Source organism: Bubalus kerabau, chromosome 2 (assembly GCF_029407905.1).
Source record: "Bubalus kerabau isolate K-KA32 ecotype Philippines breed swamp buffalo chromosome 2, PCC_UOA_SB_1v2, whole genome shotgun sequence".
Lineage (NCBI taxonomy): Eukaryota > Metazoa > Chordata > Mammalia > Artiodactyla > Bovidae > Bubalus > Bubalus kerabau.
The window spans coordinates 156,537,944-156,558,548 of NC_073625.1; the positions used below are offsets into that span (position 1 = coordinate 156,537,944).

Here is a 20,605-nt window from a genome sequence, read left to right on the forward strand (position 1 = left end):
ACTTTTCCATAGAGGTTCCTGGTGCTGTTCTTGCTAAATGTTTGTGCTTCTGAGCCTCAGAATAGTGTCAACTTCAAAAGGATTTCAGAGAAACCAAGGGGATGGCTCCAAGCACTGTTATGGGATCTTCTTTCTTGCTAGATCTTCTTTTGTCATGTCCTCAGAGAAATTTATTTCAGCTGTCTAGAATTTTAGTTCAGCCTGCAAGTCAGAATTCACTCTGTATTAAGTTCTTCTTAAAATAAGTAATAAGGTGAAAAGTTCAGGACACAAAGAGATCCACAGATTCTAAGGGTCATTAAGATCCCCTTTTTTCTAATCAAGACAGCATTACAGCAGCCCACCTGACTGAGGACCAGAGTTCTTTCTCCATATGCAATAGTCATGGTTGCAATAGCTATTGCAATGGTATTGCAATAGCTATTGCAATACCATTGCAATACCATTGCAATAGCTATTGCAATACCATTGCAATAGCATGGTAATGATAAGAAACATCACTAAGCATTTTCTCTGTGCCGAGAGCACCCTTCTGTCTAAAACCTTATGTGAATCAATCCATTTTATGTTCACATTAACCAGAGTGACCAACTCCTTTTGGTTTGTCCAGGTCTTTCCCAGTTTTAGCACCCAAAATTTTAAGTCTCAGGAGCCATTTCAGTTCTAGGCATTTAGAGATGGTTGATCACCCTAAACATCTCTTAAAACAGGTGCTTTTATTATTGTTTCCAATTAAGTCACAGAGGGACTTCCCAGATGGCACAGTGGTAAAGAATCTGCCTACCAATGCAGGAGACACAGAGATGCAGGTTCAATCCTTGGGTTGGGAAAATCCCCTGGAGTAGGAAATAACAACCCATTCCAGTATTCTTGCCTGGGAAATTCCGTGGACAGAGGAGCCTGGTGGGCTACAGTCCATGGGGTTGCAAAGAGTCGAACATGACTGAGCATGCATGCTAGATAGCTACTAGATAGAAGTCACAGAGAGGTTATGTAATGTGCCCAAGGACATAAAGCGAATAAGGAGAAGAGACTGGTTCCAGTGTCGGGACTCTTCACAACCACCATGGAGCAGAATGAGACTTCTGTTGAGGAGTTGGAGCAACTGGGCCCTAGAAGTGACTCCTGAGGGGACAGGCTTTTCAGTCTTTGTCTCAGGGCAGAGACACTGGTTGTGAGAGTATTGCAGAGTCTCCATCCCCTGAAGGTTAGTGGACATGTCTCACTATTCTCTAATGGCTACACAAAACAGCAAGCTGGGACAATATCTGAACAGTTTTCAGATAAGAACTTTACAAGCACGTATACACCAAGAGACACTGCAGTCAACTGAGTGTGATTAGATTTCAGCCTTCATGTACAAAATGTCCAGATACCGTTCCTCAGTCAGCTCCCCACCCTCTACCCTTTGCCATGTGAATCTTAATAAAATTCTCTTTTTATTAGGACAAGACTTCTTTCTCTACCCAGGTCTTCTTGTTCAGGATAGCTTTATTCTCTATCATTATTTTTCACTTATTGTAAGATTACAAAATTTCACAGCTCAGCTTTACAGAAAAAAATGCACCATCATTTTGTCAGGAATTCCTCAAGAACAACTAACCACTGGTTAGTAAGGGGGAAATTAACTGAGTCCTTATTTAAATTTGGTTCCATTTGATCACTTGAGTAGTGTATTTAGGAAACAAGCTCTTATTTGGATAAAATGTTCTTTTTCCTACCCCCTGCCACGCTTCTCTCTTTAAGGTGGCATCTGGGGGCATGAGGAAGTGGGTCCTGTTTCCTTGTGGTGGTGGAGAAGAATTGTGCCTGGTGGGTAGCGGGCAGAGAGGAAGTGTTTTCTTGCCTAATGTCCTTTGCTTTGATTTTCCTCTCTGCAAAAGTCTAACATCATGTTGCTTATTTTCCAGGCACTGTGTGCATAGCTTTTCCTGGCAATGTGACTCCAGCTCAGCACCCACTGGTGCTGTGACCCCTCTGAGGGCTGCCTGAGACAGTTTTCTCTGCCCTATACTGGACAGAGCTCCTCCCCACTACAGTAATTTCTCAGAAAAGCTGTCCAGAAAGAACCTCAGCTTCTACTTCCTCTTATCCACTCAGTTACAGAGGCAAGTGTGGCCCAAGAGAGCTGAACTTTGTACCTCCTCTGCTTTCCTCCGAGCTGTGCATTTAACTAAATTGGCTGCCCCATACTGGTTCAGAAAGTCATCTAGGGGTGGATCTCTTTCCTAAGTGTCACCATTGCCCTCCATGTTACCATACTTAATCTAATATACTGCCCCTTCCCCAAGCTGAAGTCTAAATATAGGGAAATCAGGACCCACTTCTGATGACTTAACACTATCTCTCTCCTTCTCTCCACAGTCACCCCTGCCAGAACTGAAAAGTCTTCTCTTTGACTTTGTCTATGTTATGTTCTCCCTACCATCCATAGAGCTGACCTAGCTGCCCTGACCCCACACACAGGTCTCTAATGGGAGTTCTCCATGTTCGAGGGCTGATAGACTAAAGGGAGATAAAGAAATTTAGAAAATCCCTCTTCAAGACAAAAGCTTTGCTTGCAAGGCTATCGTTGTGCTGTATAATACAATTTTGGCAGTTAAAAAAGATGAATTCTTTCTTAGTCTTTCTCTTTGTATTCTTATAACTATCTAATGTCTACCCCACTACCATTCCATGCCCACCCTGCTAGGTAGGTGGAGGCTCAAGTGCACTACAGTGAAGTTTATGAACTCAGGAAGGCAAAAGAGAAAAGTGTGTTAAAAACTATAAAATATTAGCCTCATTGCATGGTAATTTTGTGAGACATCATTTAAATTACCTCCTTTAACTAATACCAACCTCTTAATTGTGTATGATTTTTTTTTCTTTTTAAACTATTAATACATGAATATAAACCCAAAGGATGGGAATTCCCTGGCAGTACAGTGGTTGGGACTTGGTGCTCTGACTGTCAGGGGATCCGGTTCAATATGTGGTGGGGGAACTAAGATCCCACAAGCTGCCCAGTGCAGCCAAAAAAAATAAAAGTAAAGCAATAGTATTCTTTAAAAATACATAAACAAACCCAAAATAAAAGAATTAAAATAATAGAGAATTTGTTGTTGTTGTTCAGTTGCTCAGTCGTGTCCGACTCTTTGCGACCCCAAGGAATGCAGCATGCCAGGCTTCCCTGTCCTTCACCATCTCCTGGAACTTGCTCAAACTCATGTCCATTGAGTCAGTGATGCCATCCAACTATCTCATCCTCTCTCACTCCCTTCTTCTCCTGCCTTCAATTCTTTCCAGCATCAGGGTCTTTGCCAGTGAGTCAGTTCTTCGCATCAGGTGACCAAAGTATTAGAGCTTCGGCTTCAGCATCAGTCCTTCCAATGAATATTCAGGGTTGATTTCATTTAGGATTGACTGGTTTGATCTTGCAGTCCAAGAGACTCTTCAAGCGTCTTCTCCAATACCACAGCTCAAAAGCATCAATTCTTCAGCGTTCAACCTTCTTTATTGTCCATCTCTCACATCCATACATGGCTACTGGAAAAACCATAGCTTTGACTATACAGATCTTTGTTGGCAAAGTAATGTCTCTGCTTTTTAATATGCTGTCTAGATTGGTCATAGCTTTTCTTCCAAGGAGCATCTTTTAATTTCATGGTTGCAGTCACCATCTGCAGTGATTTTGGAGCCCCCAAAAATAAAGTCTCTCACTGTTTCCACTGTTTCCCCATCTATTTGCCATGAAGTGATGGGACCGGATGCCATGATCTTAGTTTTTTGAATGTTGAGTTTTAGGCCAGCTTTTTCTCTCTCCTCTTTCACCTTCATCAAGAGGTTCTTTAGTTTCTCTTCACTTTCTGCCATAAGGGTGGTGGCATCTGCAAATCTGAGGTTATTGATATTTCTCCTGGAAATCTTGATTGCAGCTTGTGCTTCATCTAGCCCAGCGTTTTGCATGATGTATTCTGCATATAAGTTAACTAAGCAGGGTGACAATATACGGAGTAAAAAGTATATGCTCCCACCCTAACCCGACTTCTCAACCCAGAAATAATCAGTGTCAATGGTTGATGTATAGTTTTGCAGAGCTTTCTCCCATACATTTATATAAATATTTGGGTTTATATACTAGTACATAATTTTGACTCTTTTTTTCCAAAATAGAACTTTGTACACCTATGTTTTGACTCTTTTTTTCCAAAATAGAACTTTGTACACCTATATTTTACATATTTCTGAATATAAAATTACCAAATTTCCCTTGTGTCTCTGAATTTAAAATGCATTATTAAGGCAATCACTTGCAAAAGAATTTTATTCCATTCTGATGATTCAGAACAAAAGTATGTGCCATGCTTGTTTGACCACTGGCTGGAATTTTTGCCATGAGTGGGAAAACATGGGTGGGGATGTTGCACACACATGCATGTGATATGGCCAGTGGCCAACCACCTTCTGAGAAGGGATCATATATTTCTCAGTCAATAATGTCATAAATAGAACTTAGTAAAAATGAGACAGTCCTCTTTCCTGTCACCTTCCTGCCCTAGATTCTTATCAAATGAGAAATTTGGTAGTCTTTCCTTAGCACACATTAGTGTGCTAACAAATCACATTTCTATACCTATAGAACCCAGCCCTGGAAATACCAAGGTGATTAAACCAATGTCTTTTGACATTGAGGAATTACTCATTATTTCAAACTCATGTCAGAAATTCATCGTCACTTTTGAGAATCTATTTTTTTTTTTTACCTTGGAACATTTTTCTTCATTTCCTGCATCAAAATTGTGAAATAATTATTATTCTGTTCAAAACAGCTAAACTTGAATAGGGTAGTGGCAGGAAAGTGTAATTCCAGCCTAAGATAAAAATTAACTTTGCAAATCATATGGGATTAAAGTTTGATAAGTGGTCCACACTGGCTTGTGATGTCTTGTTCCATTTTTTTATTTCCAGGCAAAAGCAAGAGTATTTTTAAGTGATGAATTTGTTCTGCTTTTTTCCCCCAAAATTATAATTTATGTTTGACTTCAAAAACATGATTTTTAAAATACTTTGAAAATGTTCTCATCAGACAAATTACCAGTTTCATTTCCTCCCATTTTTTTTTCTGTCCAGTTTAGAATATTTATATAGTTAAATGACAGTATTATTCATTCATTCAGCATCAGTATTTTGAATTCCATGTATTTGAAATGTATCATAGGAGAATTAAATGGAGACTGGAAGAAATAGTTTCAGTGGGTCCTCTCTGACTAGTGTCAAACAGAAGAGGGAAATCTACTCCAGCAGACCCTGTTGCTGTCTGTCCTGCGCTGAGCACTTGATAGTAAGTTCTGGCAGCCTTGGCAGATGTGCAACCCTGCTTTGCGCAATCATCAAAAACACATTTCTTCATGGGCCTCTATAGGCCCTCATTGAATCATAGAATTTCTAGGCTAAAAAGTACATCCTAGCATTGCAGTTTCTAAAAAATTAAACATAGATTCACCATGTGACCTGACAATCTTACTTCCAGCTATATATCCAAAAGAATTGAGATCAGGATCTAAAAGAGATATTTGTACACCCATGTTTAGCTGAAAGGTGGAAAGGTCCATTGACAGGTGAATGATGGATAGATAAACAAAATGTGCTCTATGCCTACAATGGAAAATTACTCAGCCTTAAAGAGGAATAAAATTCTGATACATTCTACAACATATATGAAACATGAAGACATTATACTGAGTGAAATAAGCTAGACACAAGAAGATAAATATGATCCTTTATATATGATCCCACTTATATGAAGCACTTAGAATAGTCAAATTCATAAGTGCAGAAAACAGGATAGTGGTTTGCAGGGTTTGGGGAGAGAGGAAAATGGAGAGTTAGAGTTTTACAGATTTTCAGTTGGGGCAGATGAAATGTTCTGCAGATGGATGGCAGTGGTGATTGCACAGCAATGTAAATGTACTTAAATTCCACTAAACTGACGTTGAAAAATGGTTAAAATGGGAAATTTGTGTTATATTTATTTTACCATAATAAAATATCCCTACCCTCATGGAGCTTACAATATATGAGAAAAAGAAAGATAATAAGCAATTAGAAACATAAAATTTTCAAAAGTCCACTTTAGATCAGCTTTGGCCTGTCATCATTTTTACAGATAAGTCAGAAGATAAGAGAAGATAACATGAGTCTACCCACTAAGATCCTGGTTGTCTGACTCCTGGGCCAGTGATTTTTTCCATTGAACAATATTTCCTTTTTTAGATACCTCTATTACCTCTATTTTATCTGAGCTGTTCAATAATATACTAGAAAGAGCACAGACTTTCAAATTCAGCTCAACTGCTTCCTAGAAGTTTGATGTTGAGATTTCCTTCTCTATAAAGTGAGGATAGGGCTTCCCTGGTGGCTCAGCAGAAAAGAATCCATCTGCCAGTATAGAGATGTGGATTTGATCCCTGGGTCAGGAAGATCCCCTAGAGAAGGAAATGGCAACCCACTCCAGTATTCTTGCCTGGGAAATTCCAGGGACAGAGGAGCCTGGTGGGCTACAGTCCATGGGGTTGCAAAAGAGTCAGACATGACTTAGTGACCAAACAACAGCAAAAGTGGAGATAACTAAACCTACTTTACAAGGATTTGTTGTAATCTGTTACACTTCTCAGAGAAGGCAATGGCACCCCACTCCAGTACTCTTGCCTGGAAAATCCCATGGACGGAGGATCCTGGTAGGCTGCAGTCCATGGGGTTGCGAAGAGTCAGACACGACTGAGCGACTTCCCTTTCACTTCTCACTTTTCACTTTCATGCATTGGAGAAGGAAATGGCAACCCACTCCAGTGTTTTTGTCTGGAGAATCCCAGGGACGGGGGAGCCTGATGGGCTGCAGACTATGGGGTCGCACAGAGTCGGACACGACTGAAGCAACTTAGCAGCAGCAGCAGCAGTTATACTTAAACCTAGGTATGAAGCAAGTCAAAGTGTTAGTCATTCAGTCATGTCTAACTCTTTGCGACCCAATGGACTATAGCCTGCCAGGCTCCTCTGTCCTTAGGGATTCACCAAGGAAGGATACTGGAATGGGTTGCCATGCCCTCCTCCAAGTGATCTTCCTAACCCAGGGATCAAACCCAGGTCTCTCACATTGCAGGTGAATTCTTTACCGTCTGAGCCACTAGGGAAGCCCTCAAAGCAAGTTGTAAATGAAAATTAGCTAGCAAGCTCTTCAAATGCCTTCTCTGAATTTGTTGCTTATCTATGATATGTTCAATGTGTGAATACTTTCAATCCAGCAATTTCTTCAGAGATATTCCTGTGTTTGAGTTTTTATAAATCATTCTAGAAATATAGTTTAGATATGGAGAAGAATATTTCAGTTTAAAATCTGGGAAATAAGCCAAACACATTCATTTGGCCCTTATTTAGCTGGGAGAGAGCTTTCAAATTATAAGTTTGGTAAAGAATTCAAAAGAGTTAAGATTTCTTTTTCCAAGAAATAAAGCCAACTCTTTCATATTTCTACTTACTATAAAAAAATCGAAGTCATACTCTATTTTTATTCATAAAAGGCACTTATTGCTAAATAAAAAGTATATAATGGCATGGATTAGATATAAGGACCACCCTGGGAGATGCATTATTAAGTGTCTCATCTCCCAAAAAGAATGGTGTGTTTCTCAGATCCAGTATATTTAGAAAAATAGTCAAAGTTATCAACTGTTTGCAGAGAATCTCAGGGCATCACAGTTACCACCACAGTACTCCTTCACTTTTTTCTACAGCTTTCTCTACCTCCAAGAGCTCTAAGCCCAGTTATCTTGTTTATTCCCTCTGAGTTTAGAATCCTCTTTACTTCCTCCTACCACATTTGAGGATAAAAGAGACCAGTTATTCCCAATTCACACAGGCCTATAAAGAGCTTCTCTTTATTGATTTTCCACAGCTTTTTAGGTTTATGAAAAGGTTTGTCTTACCCTCATGTTAGAGAATTATGTTGACTATATAATAATTGCATAGAAATTAATACCTTAGGTTATATTTCTAAGCCAGAACAACTTATGTTGTCTTGTTAAAGGTACTGGCAGTTTATTTTGGATTCTCCATCCTCTCCCTGCAGAAGCTACAGATAGCTCAACCAGGGATGTTCAAGACCATTAAACAATATGACTTTGCAGGAGGTCATATCACTTTGTGAACTTAACATTTTAAGTTCACATGGGACTTAACATTTTAAGGAACTTGGGTCTAAAACCTGGCTCTGTCTCACTTGATTAAGTCATTTAACTCTAACTCTTTAACCCCTTAAGTGAAAAGAGATACTAATAGATAATTATGAGGATTAAGTGATAATTATATAAAACATTTAATGGAATGATTGGTACAAAAGTGAATACTGATATTTGTTATTCCACACATCAACTTACTCTAATATTTTAAGTAGTACACACACACACACAATAAAATCTTATTTTTATTTTTGATTATGATTTTCTTGATTTCAAATTTCCACTAGACTTTTAAAATATTGTCATAAATTATAACTCCTTTTTGACAAGATTAGGTGCATTCAGAGGTGGTATGGTGGTAGACTATAATTCTTTTCCAAAATGTTATGATATCATTTAGTACTATTTCTAATTTCTAATATTTCTAATTCTAATAAAGGCTTTCTAAAATGTTAATTGGTAGATTTATAGTTCTAGTTTTTCTTACATTAATGTTTTACAACCATAAAATGAATAAAGAATTATTTCTTTACTGGGATAATAACAAGATTATTATAGCATATTTAATATTTATATTTAATATTTAATATTATATTAATATTTAATATTATAGCATATAATAACAATATTATAGCATTTAGAATATAGCTAAAATACAAATGGTTAAACTAAGGACATTGTACAGGAGGCAGTGATCAGGACCATTCCCAGGAAAAAGAAACACAAAAAGGCAAAATGGTTGTCTGACAAGGCCTTACAAATAGTTGAGAAAAGAAGCGAAGCGAAAAGCAAAGGAGAAAAGGAAAGATACACCCATCCGAATGCAGAGTTCCAAAGAATAGCAAGGAGAGATAAGAAAGCCTTCCTCAGTGATCAATGCAAAGAAATAGAGGAAAACAATAGCTTGGGAAAGACTAGAGATCTCTTCAAGAAAATTAGAGATACCAAGGGAACATTTCATGCAAAGATAAGGACAATAAAGGACAGAAATGATATGGACCTAACAGAAGTAGAAGATATTAAAAAGAGGTAGCAAGAATATACAGAACTGTACAAAAAAGATGTTCATGACCCAGATAACCATGATGGTGTGATCACTCACCTAGAGCCAGACATCCTGGAATGCACAGTCAAATGGGCCTTAGGAAGCATCACTATGAGCAAAGCTAGTGGAGGTGATGGAATTCCAGTTGAGCTATTTCAAATCCTAAAAGATGATGCTGTGAAAGTGCTACACTCAATATGCCAGCAAATGTGAAAAACTCAGCAGTGGCCACAGGACTGGAAAAGGTCAGTTTTCATTCCAGCCCCCCCCCAAAAGGCAATGCAGAAGAATGCTCAAACTACCGTACAACTGCACTCATCTCACACGCTAGCAAAGTAATCCTCAAAATTCTCCAAGCCAGGCTTTAACAGTATGTGAACTGTGAACTTCCAGATGTTCAAGCTGGATTTAGAAAAGGCAGAGGAACCAGAGACTAAATGCCACCATCCGTTGGATCATCGAAAAAGCAAGAGAGTTCCAGAAAAATATCTACTTTTGCTTTATTGACTACGCCAAAACCTTTGACTGTGTGGATCACAACAAACTGGAAAATTCTGAAAGAGATGGGACTACCAGACCACTTTACCTGCATCCTGAGAAATCTGTATGCAGGTCAGGAAGCAGCAGTTAGAACTGGTCATGGAACAACAGACTGGTTCCAAATCGGAAAAGGAGTACATCAGGGCTGTATGTTGTCATCTTGCTTATTTAACTTCTATGCAGAGTACATCATGCAAAATGCAGTGTTGGATGAAGCACAAGGTGCAATCAAGATTGCCTGGATAAATATCCATAACCTCAGATATGCAGATGACACCACCCTTATGGCAGAAAGGGAAGAGGAACTAAAAAGCCTCTTGATGAAAGTGAAAGAGGAACATGAAAAAAACGAAGATCATGGCATCTGGTCCCATCACTTCATGGCAAATAGATGGGGAAACAATGGAAACAGTGACAGACTTTATTTTTTCTGGCTCCCAAATCCTGCACATGGTGACTGCAGCCATGAAATTAAAAGACGCTTGCTCCTTGGAAGAAAAGTTAGGACCAGCCTAGATAGCATATTACAAAGCAGAGACATTACTTTGTCAGCAAAGGTCTATCTAGTCAAAGCTATGGAGAAGGCAATGGCACCCCACTCCAGTACTCTTGCTTGGAAAATCCCATGGACGGAGGAGCCTGGAGGGCTGCAGTCCATGGGGTCGCTAAGAGTCGGACACGACTGAGCGACTTCACATTCACTTTTCACTTTCATGCATTGGAGAAGGCAATGGACCCCATTCCAGTACTCTTGCCTGGAAAATCCCATGGACGGGGGAGCCTGGTGGGCTGCCGTCTATGGGGTCACACAGAGTCGGACACGACTGAAGTGACTTAGCAGCAGTAGCAGCAGCAGCAGTCAAAGCTATAGTTTTTCCAGTAGTCATGTATGGATGTGAGAGCTGGACTATAAAGAAAGCTGAGTGCTGAAGAATTGATGCTTTTGAACTGTGGTGTTGGAAAGGACTCTGAGAGTCCCTTGGACTGCTAGGAGATCCAACCAGTCAATCCTAATGGAAGTCAGTCCTGAATGTTCACTGGAAGGACTGATGCTGAAGCTGAAACTCCAATACTTTGGCCACCTGATGCGAAGAATCAACTCATTGGAAAAGACCCTAATTCTGGGAAAGATTTAAGGTGGGAGTAGAAAGGGACAACAGAGGATGAGATCGCGGGTGGCATCACTGATGCTATGGACATGAGTTTGAGTAGGGTCCAGGAGTTGGTAATGGACAGGGAAGCCTGGTGTACTGTAGTCCGTGGGGTTGTAAAGAGTTGGACACAACTGAGCGACTGAACTGAAACTAATGAAGAATGTTCAGATTAACAAATAGCTACATCTTTCATGCCAGATATGATGATGTGGAATGCTTAGTTAAAATTAAGATAAAATTTTAACATGAAAATTAATATTGTATTATTACTATTTTTATTTCTTATTATTTTCATGGGAATATTGCTCCAGAAAGAAGCAGAAAGAATATAATAAAATATCATTATTATGTTTTGAGGTAGGCTTCTCAATGCCAGATACTTTCAGTTCAGTTCAGTTCAGTCGCTCAGTCGTGTCCGACTCTTTGCGACCCCATGAATCCCAGCACGCCAGGCCTCCCTGTCCATCACCAACTCCTGGAGTTAACTCAGACTCACGTCCATCGAGTCAGTGATGCCACCCAGCCATCTCATCCTCTGTCATCCCCTTCTCCTCTTGCCCCCAATCCCTCCCAGCATCAGGGAGTCATGCCAATGAGTCAACTCTTCACATGAGGTGGCCAAAGTATTGGAGTTTCAGCTTCAGCATCAGTACTTCCAATGAACACCCAGCACTGGACTGGTTGGATCTCCTTGCAGTCCAAGGGACTCTCAAGAGTCTTCTCCAACACCACAGTTCAAAAGCATCAATTCTTCAGTGCTCAGCCTTCTTCACAGTCCAACTCTTACATCCATACGTGACCACAGGAAAAACCATAGCCTTGACTAGATGGACCTTTGTTGGCAAAGTAATGTCTCTGCTTTTGAATACGCTATCTAGGTTGGTCATAACTTTCCTTCCAAGGAGTAAGTGTCTTTTAATTTCATGGCTTCAGTCACCATCTGCAGTGATTTTGGAGCCCAGAAAAATAAAGTCTGACACTGTTTCCGCTGTTTCCCCATCTATTTCCCATGAAGTGATGGAACTGGATGCCATGATCTTTGTTTTCTGAATGTTGAGCTTTAAGCCAACTTTTTCACTCTCCACTTACACTTTCATCAAGAGGCTTTTTAGTTCCTCTTCCCTTTCTGCCTTAAGGGTGGTGTCATCTGCATATCTGAGGTTATTGATATTTCTCCTGGCAATCTTGATTCCAGCTTGTGCTTCTTCCAGACCAGCGTTTCTCATAATGTACTCTGCATATAAGTTAAATAAGCAGGGTGACAATATACAGCCTTGACATACTCCTTTTCCTATTTAGAACCAGTCTTTTGTTCCATGTCCAGTTCTAAACTGTTGCTTTCTGACCTGCATACAGATTTCTCAAGAGGCAGGTCAGGTAGACTGGTATTCCCATCTCTTTCAGAATTTTCCACAGCTTATTGTGATCCACACAGTCAAAGGCTTTGGCATAGTCAATAAAGCAGAAATGGATGTTTTTCTGGAACTCTCTTGCTTTTTCCATGATCCAGCGGATGTTGGCAATTTGATCTCTGGTTCCTCTGCCTTTTCTAAAACCAGCTTGAACATCAGGAAGTTCACGGTTCACGTAATGCTGAAGCCTGGCTTAGAGAATTTTGACAGATACTTTGGTGGATACTAAATACACAACTATTTGTAAGAGAGAAAGGAGGGAGAAAGGAAAGAAGGGAGGGAAAGATAGGGAAAGGGAGAGGAAAAGAACTGTGCTTCCTACAGTTGACAGAGATAAAAATACTAACAGTGGGACTCAGGCTTCTCGCTGTTGAAGCGAGAGTTAACAGGTAAGCAAGGCATGGAGTCTAAAATGATACATGTGGTAATGAATTATAACTGAAACCACAATATGAACTCATATTTTCATGCACGCATGCTAAGTCACTTCAGTCATGTCTGACTCTTTGTGACCCTATGAACTGTAGCCCTCCAAGCTCCTCAGTCTATGGGATTCTCCAGGCAAGAATACTCGAGTGGGTTTCCATGCCCTCCTCCAGTGGATTGTCCCAACCCAGGGATCGAACCTGCATCTCTTATGTCTCCTGCATTGGCAGGTGGGTTCTTTACCACTACTGCTAGCTGAGAAGCCCAAACTCATGTCTACCTTAATATAAATACAGATGGTTGCATATAGAAATACTTATAAACAGATACATGCCTATATACACACATAATTTCCCTGCTCTATCACCTGAAGGGACTAAAGAACAATGATACCCCAGTAGCAACAAACATACCCAATACCTAGATCTTAGTTTCTAACACAATTCTTCAGTGAAAAAACCAAAACTCCTTAGAGAAACAGCTAATTCTAAGACAGGGAAGAAAACATGCAAAATGAGCCTGGAGCATCTTGTATGTAAGATGTAAGTAAGGAAGTGATTTTAAAAAACAAACAAAAATCCACACACATAATGATGGCAGAGTATCCAATGGACACAGGGCTTCCCAGGTGGCACTAGTAATACAGAACCTGCTTGCCTATGCAGGCAATGTAAGAGGCACGGGTTTGATTCCTGGATCAGGAAGGTCCCCTGGAGGAGGAAATGGCAACTCATTCCAGTATTCTTGCCTGGGAAATTCCATGGACAGAGGAGACTAGTGGGCTACAGTTCATTGGGTTGCAAAGAGTCAGACATGACTGAAGTGAGTTAGCACGCAGTGGACACAGGAGCCAACTGAAAGAGCTCCCTGTGGCCAAATCTGGAACAATCAGAGCAACGGAATAAGTAAAATAATGTTGAATTATAAAATAAATATCCATGAGTACATACTGATAGAAAAAAATGACTAAATAATTTGAATGTAATAACCAGAAGAGGAAGAGACAAATTTGTGCAGAATTCCACATGATTTATGTAGCTATTCTGCCCTCAGGAGGTGAAGCTACCCCCAACTCTTTAAGTATGGGTTACGCATTGTGACTTCTTTTCAGAGAGGGCAATGTGGAAAGTAGGGGTTGGGGGAAGAGAACTTTATAGTGGAGAAACCTGGTAAACACTACCTCAACCAGATGTTCAAGGTCAACGTCCCTAGTCATCAGTCATGTAGATAAATGTACTCTCCATCTGATACGAGCAAAATGGCAATTTACCTCTCTGGTTTCCCTCCCCTAAATTGGAAATCTCAGTCTACTCATGAGAAAAACAGACAAATCCCAGCTAAGAAACATTTTAAAAAATATCTAGCAAAAGTACTCTGCAAAACTCTCAAGGTCAAAAAAATTCTCAAGATCATCAAACACATGGAAAGTCTGAGAAATTGTCACAGCCCAGAGGAGCCAAAGGAGACATAATGAATAATGTTGTGAGGGATCCTGGAATAGAAAAAAAGACACTAAGTATAAACTAAGGAAATCTGAATAAAAATAATGTGTCAATATTGGTTTATTAGGGCTTCCCTGGTGGCTCAGCGGTAAAGAATCCCCCTGCAATGCAGAAGATGCAGGAGATATGGGTTTGACCCCTGGGTTGGGAAGATCCCCTGGAGCCGGGCATGGCAACCCACTCCAGTATTCTTGCCTGGGAAATTCCATGGACAAAGGAGACTGGTAGGCTACAGTCCATAGGGTCACAAAGAGGGACACGACAGAAGTGACTGAGCATGCATGCACTCATGCACCTTGGTTTATTAATTATAACAAACAATATCATACCAACTTAAGATACTAATAACAGGATAAATCAAATATAAAGTATATAGAGAACTCTATATATTGTAATTTAATACAATATGTAAATATATAATAATCACATATTCATATACTGTAAATAATGGCTTCCCTGGTGGCTCAGACAGTAAAGAATCTGCCTGCAGTGCAGGAGATACAGGTTTGATCCCTGGATCAGCAAGATCCCCTGGAGAAGGGAAAGGCTCCCTACTCCAGTATTCTTGCCTGGAGAATTTCATGAACAGAGGAGCCTTGTGGGCTGCAGTCCATGAGGTTGCAAAGAATCAGAAACAACTGAGCAACTTTCATTTCATTATAATTGTAATTATATACAATATGTATAATAATTATACATGTAATTTTTCTATAAATCTAAAAGTATTGTAAAATGAAACCTTATTTAAAAATATCATTAATAAAACTGTAACAGTACAGTGAATGCAGTGCAAGAATAAAAGCATATGAACTGTAGGAGAAAAGTGGGGGGAAAAAGAAAAAAAAGTCCTTTTTTTGTTGTTATTCCTTTACTTTTGGTAGACTATAGCTTATTTTTGTAAAAAAAAAAAAAAATCAAAGGATTTGGTTTGGTCCTTAAAAATACTGACATTAACCTTTTTCAAGATCATCTCAAATGTTTCCTCCTCCATGAAGCTTCCCCTGGCTCCCCAAAATAACAGCTGCTCATTGCTCTGAGTGGCTGGCATTGCATGTCCCTCAATGAACTTAATTTACAATCATTGTTATAGGTGTTTCTCCCATTCGGCTGTAAACTTCTTAAGAGTAATGTCAACATCATGCCTTCTCTTGATCTCTACACAGTGTCTGATACCCGTTCATTATCCAACACCACTTATTGCATGCCCACTGTTCAGTACCATGGATTGAACAGGAGGGAGAAAATTACAGAGAGAAATTAGCAACTGAATGTTATTGTTGAGAGAACTTTTTACTTCAGCAAAGCTCAGTAAAAAAGAATTCCAAAATGATTCTTAAAATACTTTGACTCAAAAAGAAGAACAAATGCTCTTATATTTTCATTCATGTATTTAAAGCTATCCATGTGTAATGTGTATATATTTTGGGTATTTCAGCTTACAACACATTGTATTATAATTATTGCTGCTCATGTTAACTTCAATATTTTTAAAGACCAAACCAAATCTTTGATTTTTTTTAATAAAAATAAGCCACAGTATACCAAAAGTAAAGAAATAACAATCAGATCTGGTGTGTGTTTATCAAAGCATGACCTCCTCTCTCTTCAACATTTCTAGAAAAATAAATAACAGTTTGAGCATCAGTTGCATAAGTAAAAAATACCATAATAACCCAGATACACTAACCTTACTACCTGGAATTACCTTGAACATTCATGCTTTATGTGATTTTTTTTTTTTCAGGGTATTCCCTACACTTAAAATGCTTGTCTCTCTCATACTTTTTCTAAGTTCAAAATCTTGGTTAGCTTTCAAGGTCATCTCAAATATTTCCTCCTCCATGAAGCCTCCCCTGGCTCCCCAAGGATAATAGCTGCTTACTTTGAGTGGTCTGCACTGCTTGTCCCTCCATGGATTTAATTTACAACCATCATTTATAGGTGTTTCTCTCATTTTACTGTAAACTTCTTAAGAGCAACATCAACATCATGGCTTCTCTTGGTCTCTGCACAGTGTCTGACATCCATTCATTCATCCAACACCATTTATTGCATGTTCAGCATTCAATACCATGGAATGAACAGGAGGGAGAAAATTACAGAGAAAAATTAGCAACTAAGTGTTAGTATTGAGAAAACTTTCTAATCCAGCAAAGCTCAGGGAAAAAAAAAAAAAGAGGAAAATATTGAAACAGATCCAGTTTACTAAAAGTATTAACAAACCCTTACATCACAGATGGAGAAGGAAATGGCAACCCCCTGCAGTATTCTTGCCTGGAGAATCCCATGGACAGAGGAGCCTGGCGGGCTACAGTCCATGGGGTTGCAAAGAGTCAAACACAACTGAGCAACTAATGCTTACATCACAGCACTAATGTGTTTTCATAGTCACTGTATATACTCCTAGGTGAAGGTCTCTCTCTTCTACCACTTTGTCCATTTTCTGTGATCTGGGACCCCTACCATTGGTGTATAGAAAGCTGATAGGTCAAGACAAGTAAAATAAATTGAATCAATGTTCATTTTCAAAAGAAAACATGAATGAGGAGTAATTTAGGAGAAGGAAAAAAATAAAAACATTTTTTTTCATGGCACAGTCCTGAAGTCCAGCTTACACTGTCAAGCTACTGCACAGATTCATACAAATGAACTTGCCCTTTTGAATCTTTCGATTAAAGCAGGTGTTTTTTTCCTCCCTTGCAACGTGCTTGGAGACTTCTTATGCATTGTTAATCAAAAGAGAAAGAGGGATTTAATACACTTGCTTAAAGCAACTTCATTTTAATCTACATTCCATAAGATGGATCTGCTCCCAAATCGACAGTTGTTGAAGTTATTAACAGAGTGATGTCTCAATATATCCATTATGGCTAGATTGATTTCTAGTAGAACCATTTGTGTGTGTGTGCTCTTATGGAATACTTGATTTCTGCCTTCTCTAGTATTGATTAAATTCAATTTTTCAGAGCATCAGTGCCAAAAAAGTATTTTTAATTGCCATTGTCAAACAATTTCCGATAGGGCAAATAATAAGTGTATATTGTGCTCTATTCTATTCTAACAAGTCTTTTATTTTCAGTGACAGGCCTCCTGGTCTTTTCTACTGAATTTGTAAGCCGTTCATCCAGAGAATGCAGAAATGATTTCTGATTTCATACAAGGCTTTTGAATGATCAAATTTCCCCAAACAATAAACTTCATGAAAGCTAGTCCTCTTTCATACCAATGGAGAGAATCACACAGAAAGCTGTTACTTACTAAGATTTCTAAATATATTTCTAAATTGCCCTGTGGCTTTATTGTTCGGTTTCCAGTGTCTTCTTCTTTGATCTGTCATTGGCCACCCTCCTTTAAATCTTCCAAACTCTTCCCCAAAAGCCTGTTATTCCTTCAGGCCTGAGCCCTGACTGTGCATAGTTAAGCTGCCCACCTCCCCACAATTCTCTAGGGAACTCCATATACTCTCATGGATGGGACTGACTCTACCTTCTAATTAGGGTTCCCATCAACTTTTAATAAACTCTAGTCCATTTCTGTTTTTGCTAGTAGGGCATGATGAATCTACTTTCAAAATATCTCTTTAAAATGTCAGATTAATTCTGAAACAATAACTACCCCATGAACTATCAATATTACTCTGCAGATTTTAAAATTCCTAGTATGATAGGGCCTAAAGCATCTCAATGTGGCAAAAGTTTGTCTGAGTTCAAATCCTGGTTCTGCCACAGACTGGGCAGAATTGAGTGATTTTTTCTGGATCCTTGAGCCTCATTCATCTCTGCAGATACTCTCTTTAGAGCACCTATTGTACGCCACATGCCAGAGCTAGAGAGCTGAACAAGGCAGTCACGATGGCTTAATAAGCTGACCCTTTAATGGGCTGCTGCTGCTAAGTGACTTCAGTCGTGTCCAACTCTGTGTGACCCCATGGACGACAGCCCACTAGGCTCCCCCGTCCCTGGGATTCTCCAGGCAAGAACACTGGAGTGGGTTGCCATTTCCTTCTCCAATGCATGAAAGTGAAAAGTGAAAGTGAAGTCGCTCAGTCATGTCCAACTCCCAGCGACCCCATGGACTGCAGCCCATCAGGCTCCTCCATCCATGGGGTTTTCCAGGCAGGAGTTAATGGGCTAGGTTTCCTCATATTTACAACAGAAAGAGTTAACACCTGGGGAGTTCTCTGGTGGTCCAGTGGCCAAACCTCTGTGCTCCCAAATCCCTGGGTTTGATCCCTGGTCAGGGAACTAGATCCCATGTGTGGCAACTGAAAAAAAAAAAAAATTAATACCTATCTTGTAGGGTTGTAAATATCAAATGATTCCTCAACACAGTTCTTCACTACCTCTGCTCTATGCTACCACCACCATGTTCCCCCACTTTCTTGCCCCTAAAGATGATTGCTTTAAGTTTTCCTGCTGAAACTCTTCAAGATGAAATGACCTTCTCAAACCAGACCCGTTCACAGGAAGCCACATTCCTGACTAGAGTTATTCTGGAGGTTGTCTCTGCGGCCTCTGTGTAACCAAGATAACAGTGCTCTGGCCATGGCACACCATCTCTGCCCAGACAAATGCCTGGATTTCCTTCATTCATTTGCTTATACTTCCCAGGTTATCATTTCAAAGTGCCCACTCAGATGGAAATGACACCTGTCTCCCTTTTCATTGGTATGAGTTTTTTTTCCTCCATTGTGACTTGCTTTGAGACTTCTCATGCATTGTTAATAAAAAAGAAAGAGGGATTGAATACACTTGCTTGAAGCAACTTCATATTAATCTACATTCCATAAGATGGATCTACTCCCAAATCGACAGTTGTTGAAACTATTAACTCACAGACTGAAAACTAAAGAATGTATTTCTAAAGGTGTTTGTATGTTGCAGTATAAGGTGTAACTCTGGGAAGAATCTAATGTTTAATGCTATGTTTATTTGTTTCCAGATTCTGTTAGAAGTTGTGTAGCAAAGCTGTTCTTCACTTGTTCCCTGAAGGGTCATTACTGCCTCTACAGTAAATCCAGTTTTATTCTCATCAGTCAAGAACCTCAGCCATGGATCCAAATCATGTTCCTGTTTCAGCAGGTATGTATAATTCAAGTTCAACATGGCTCCTTAATGAGCCAGGTATGAGTTTATAATCATTTTTACTGAATTACTCTTTGACCAGAGTAATATGCAAATAATAACAATGCATACACATTTCATTAGTAATTTTTAACATGGATTTTTTTCTATATTTTAGGATAGTTTCCTTATAAAAGGCCCTAGATTAGTAATCAGGAAGACAAGCCTATTATTATCTTGAATATCTTTTCACTCTAAAAAAAAAAAAAAGAATAAATGGGAAAATATTTTTTGTTCAATGATAACAACAAAAAATCACTTACTGGGGGTGGACAGCTTTCCTTATGGAGAGCTAGCCATTATTTCCCAGTCTCCAAATAACTCTGGAGTCAGCATATCTTTTTTGACATTGTTAAAACACTGGAATGCCACTTTTCTATATAGAATTTACATATAGAGGTAAAGTTACATAAAGAGGAGTTTAAACAACAAAGAATTTGATACAAAGATTTTTAGCACCAAAAAAAGATTCTTGTTTGGAAATGCTTATCTTGAATGCATTAAACTTTCAATAAAATTTGAATATGGATTACAAAATGTTAGTAATAGGAGGAATCTTAGACATCATTTTTCCAAATAAGCAAATTGAAGGACAGAACTCAGACTGCCTGACTCCTGACCCAGTGGTCTTCACTTGTGTTTAAAACGAAATGGGGATTGCTGGCAGGAACAGAGAGGGTAGAGGCAGAAAAAGGAGAATGCAAATGTTACAAAATGGTTAAAAATTAGGCCAAGTAATAATAAGTTTCTTTACTTCTATCAATAAAATATTTCTGTAATAGTCCCAATGAAAGTCACTAATCAGACAGTTATATTTCTTTATAAAATGGGGCAGGTTTATTAAGAAAAAAATGAATTTTAATGCTGAATGTATCATAGTTGTAAAGTGGAACTATAACAATTAAGAAAGAAAAGAGACAATTTAGACATGGCTCAGGGATACCATCTTTTTCTATATGAAGTCTCAAGAACACGTAATCATATCTTGTAGAGAACAACTCATATTTTGACATGAATCAAATTGTATATGAATATAGGGACTTCCCTGGTGGTACAATGGTCAAGAATCCACCTGCCAATGCAGGGGACACAGGTTTGACCCCTGGTCTGACAAGATTCCACATGCCTCAGAGCAACTAAGCCCATGGCCACAACTACTGAGCCCACCTGCAGCAACTAGGAAAGCC

The 20,605-nt window shown here is 39.1% G+C and overlaps 1 protein-coding gene across 1 annotated transcript in view; it reads left to right on the forward strand.

The window, feature by feature from the left end:
* VEPH1 (ventricular zone expressed PH domain containing 1) overlaps positions 1-20,605 on the forward strand; it is a 258,723-nt gene that overhangs the window by 185,266 nt on the left and 52,852 nt on the right. Inside the window, exon 9 of the mRNA XM_055569246.1 lies at positions 19,237-19,376. Coding sequence (XP_055425221.1) covers positions 19,237-19,376 — 140 coding nt within the window. The remainder of the gene's footprint in view (positions 1-19,236; positions 19,377-20,605) is intronic.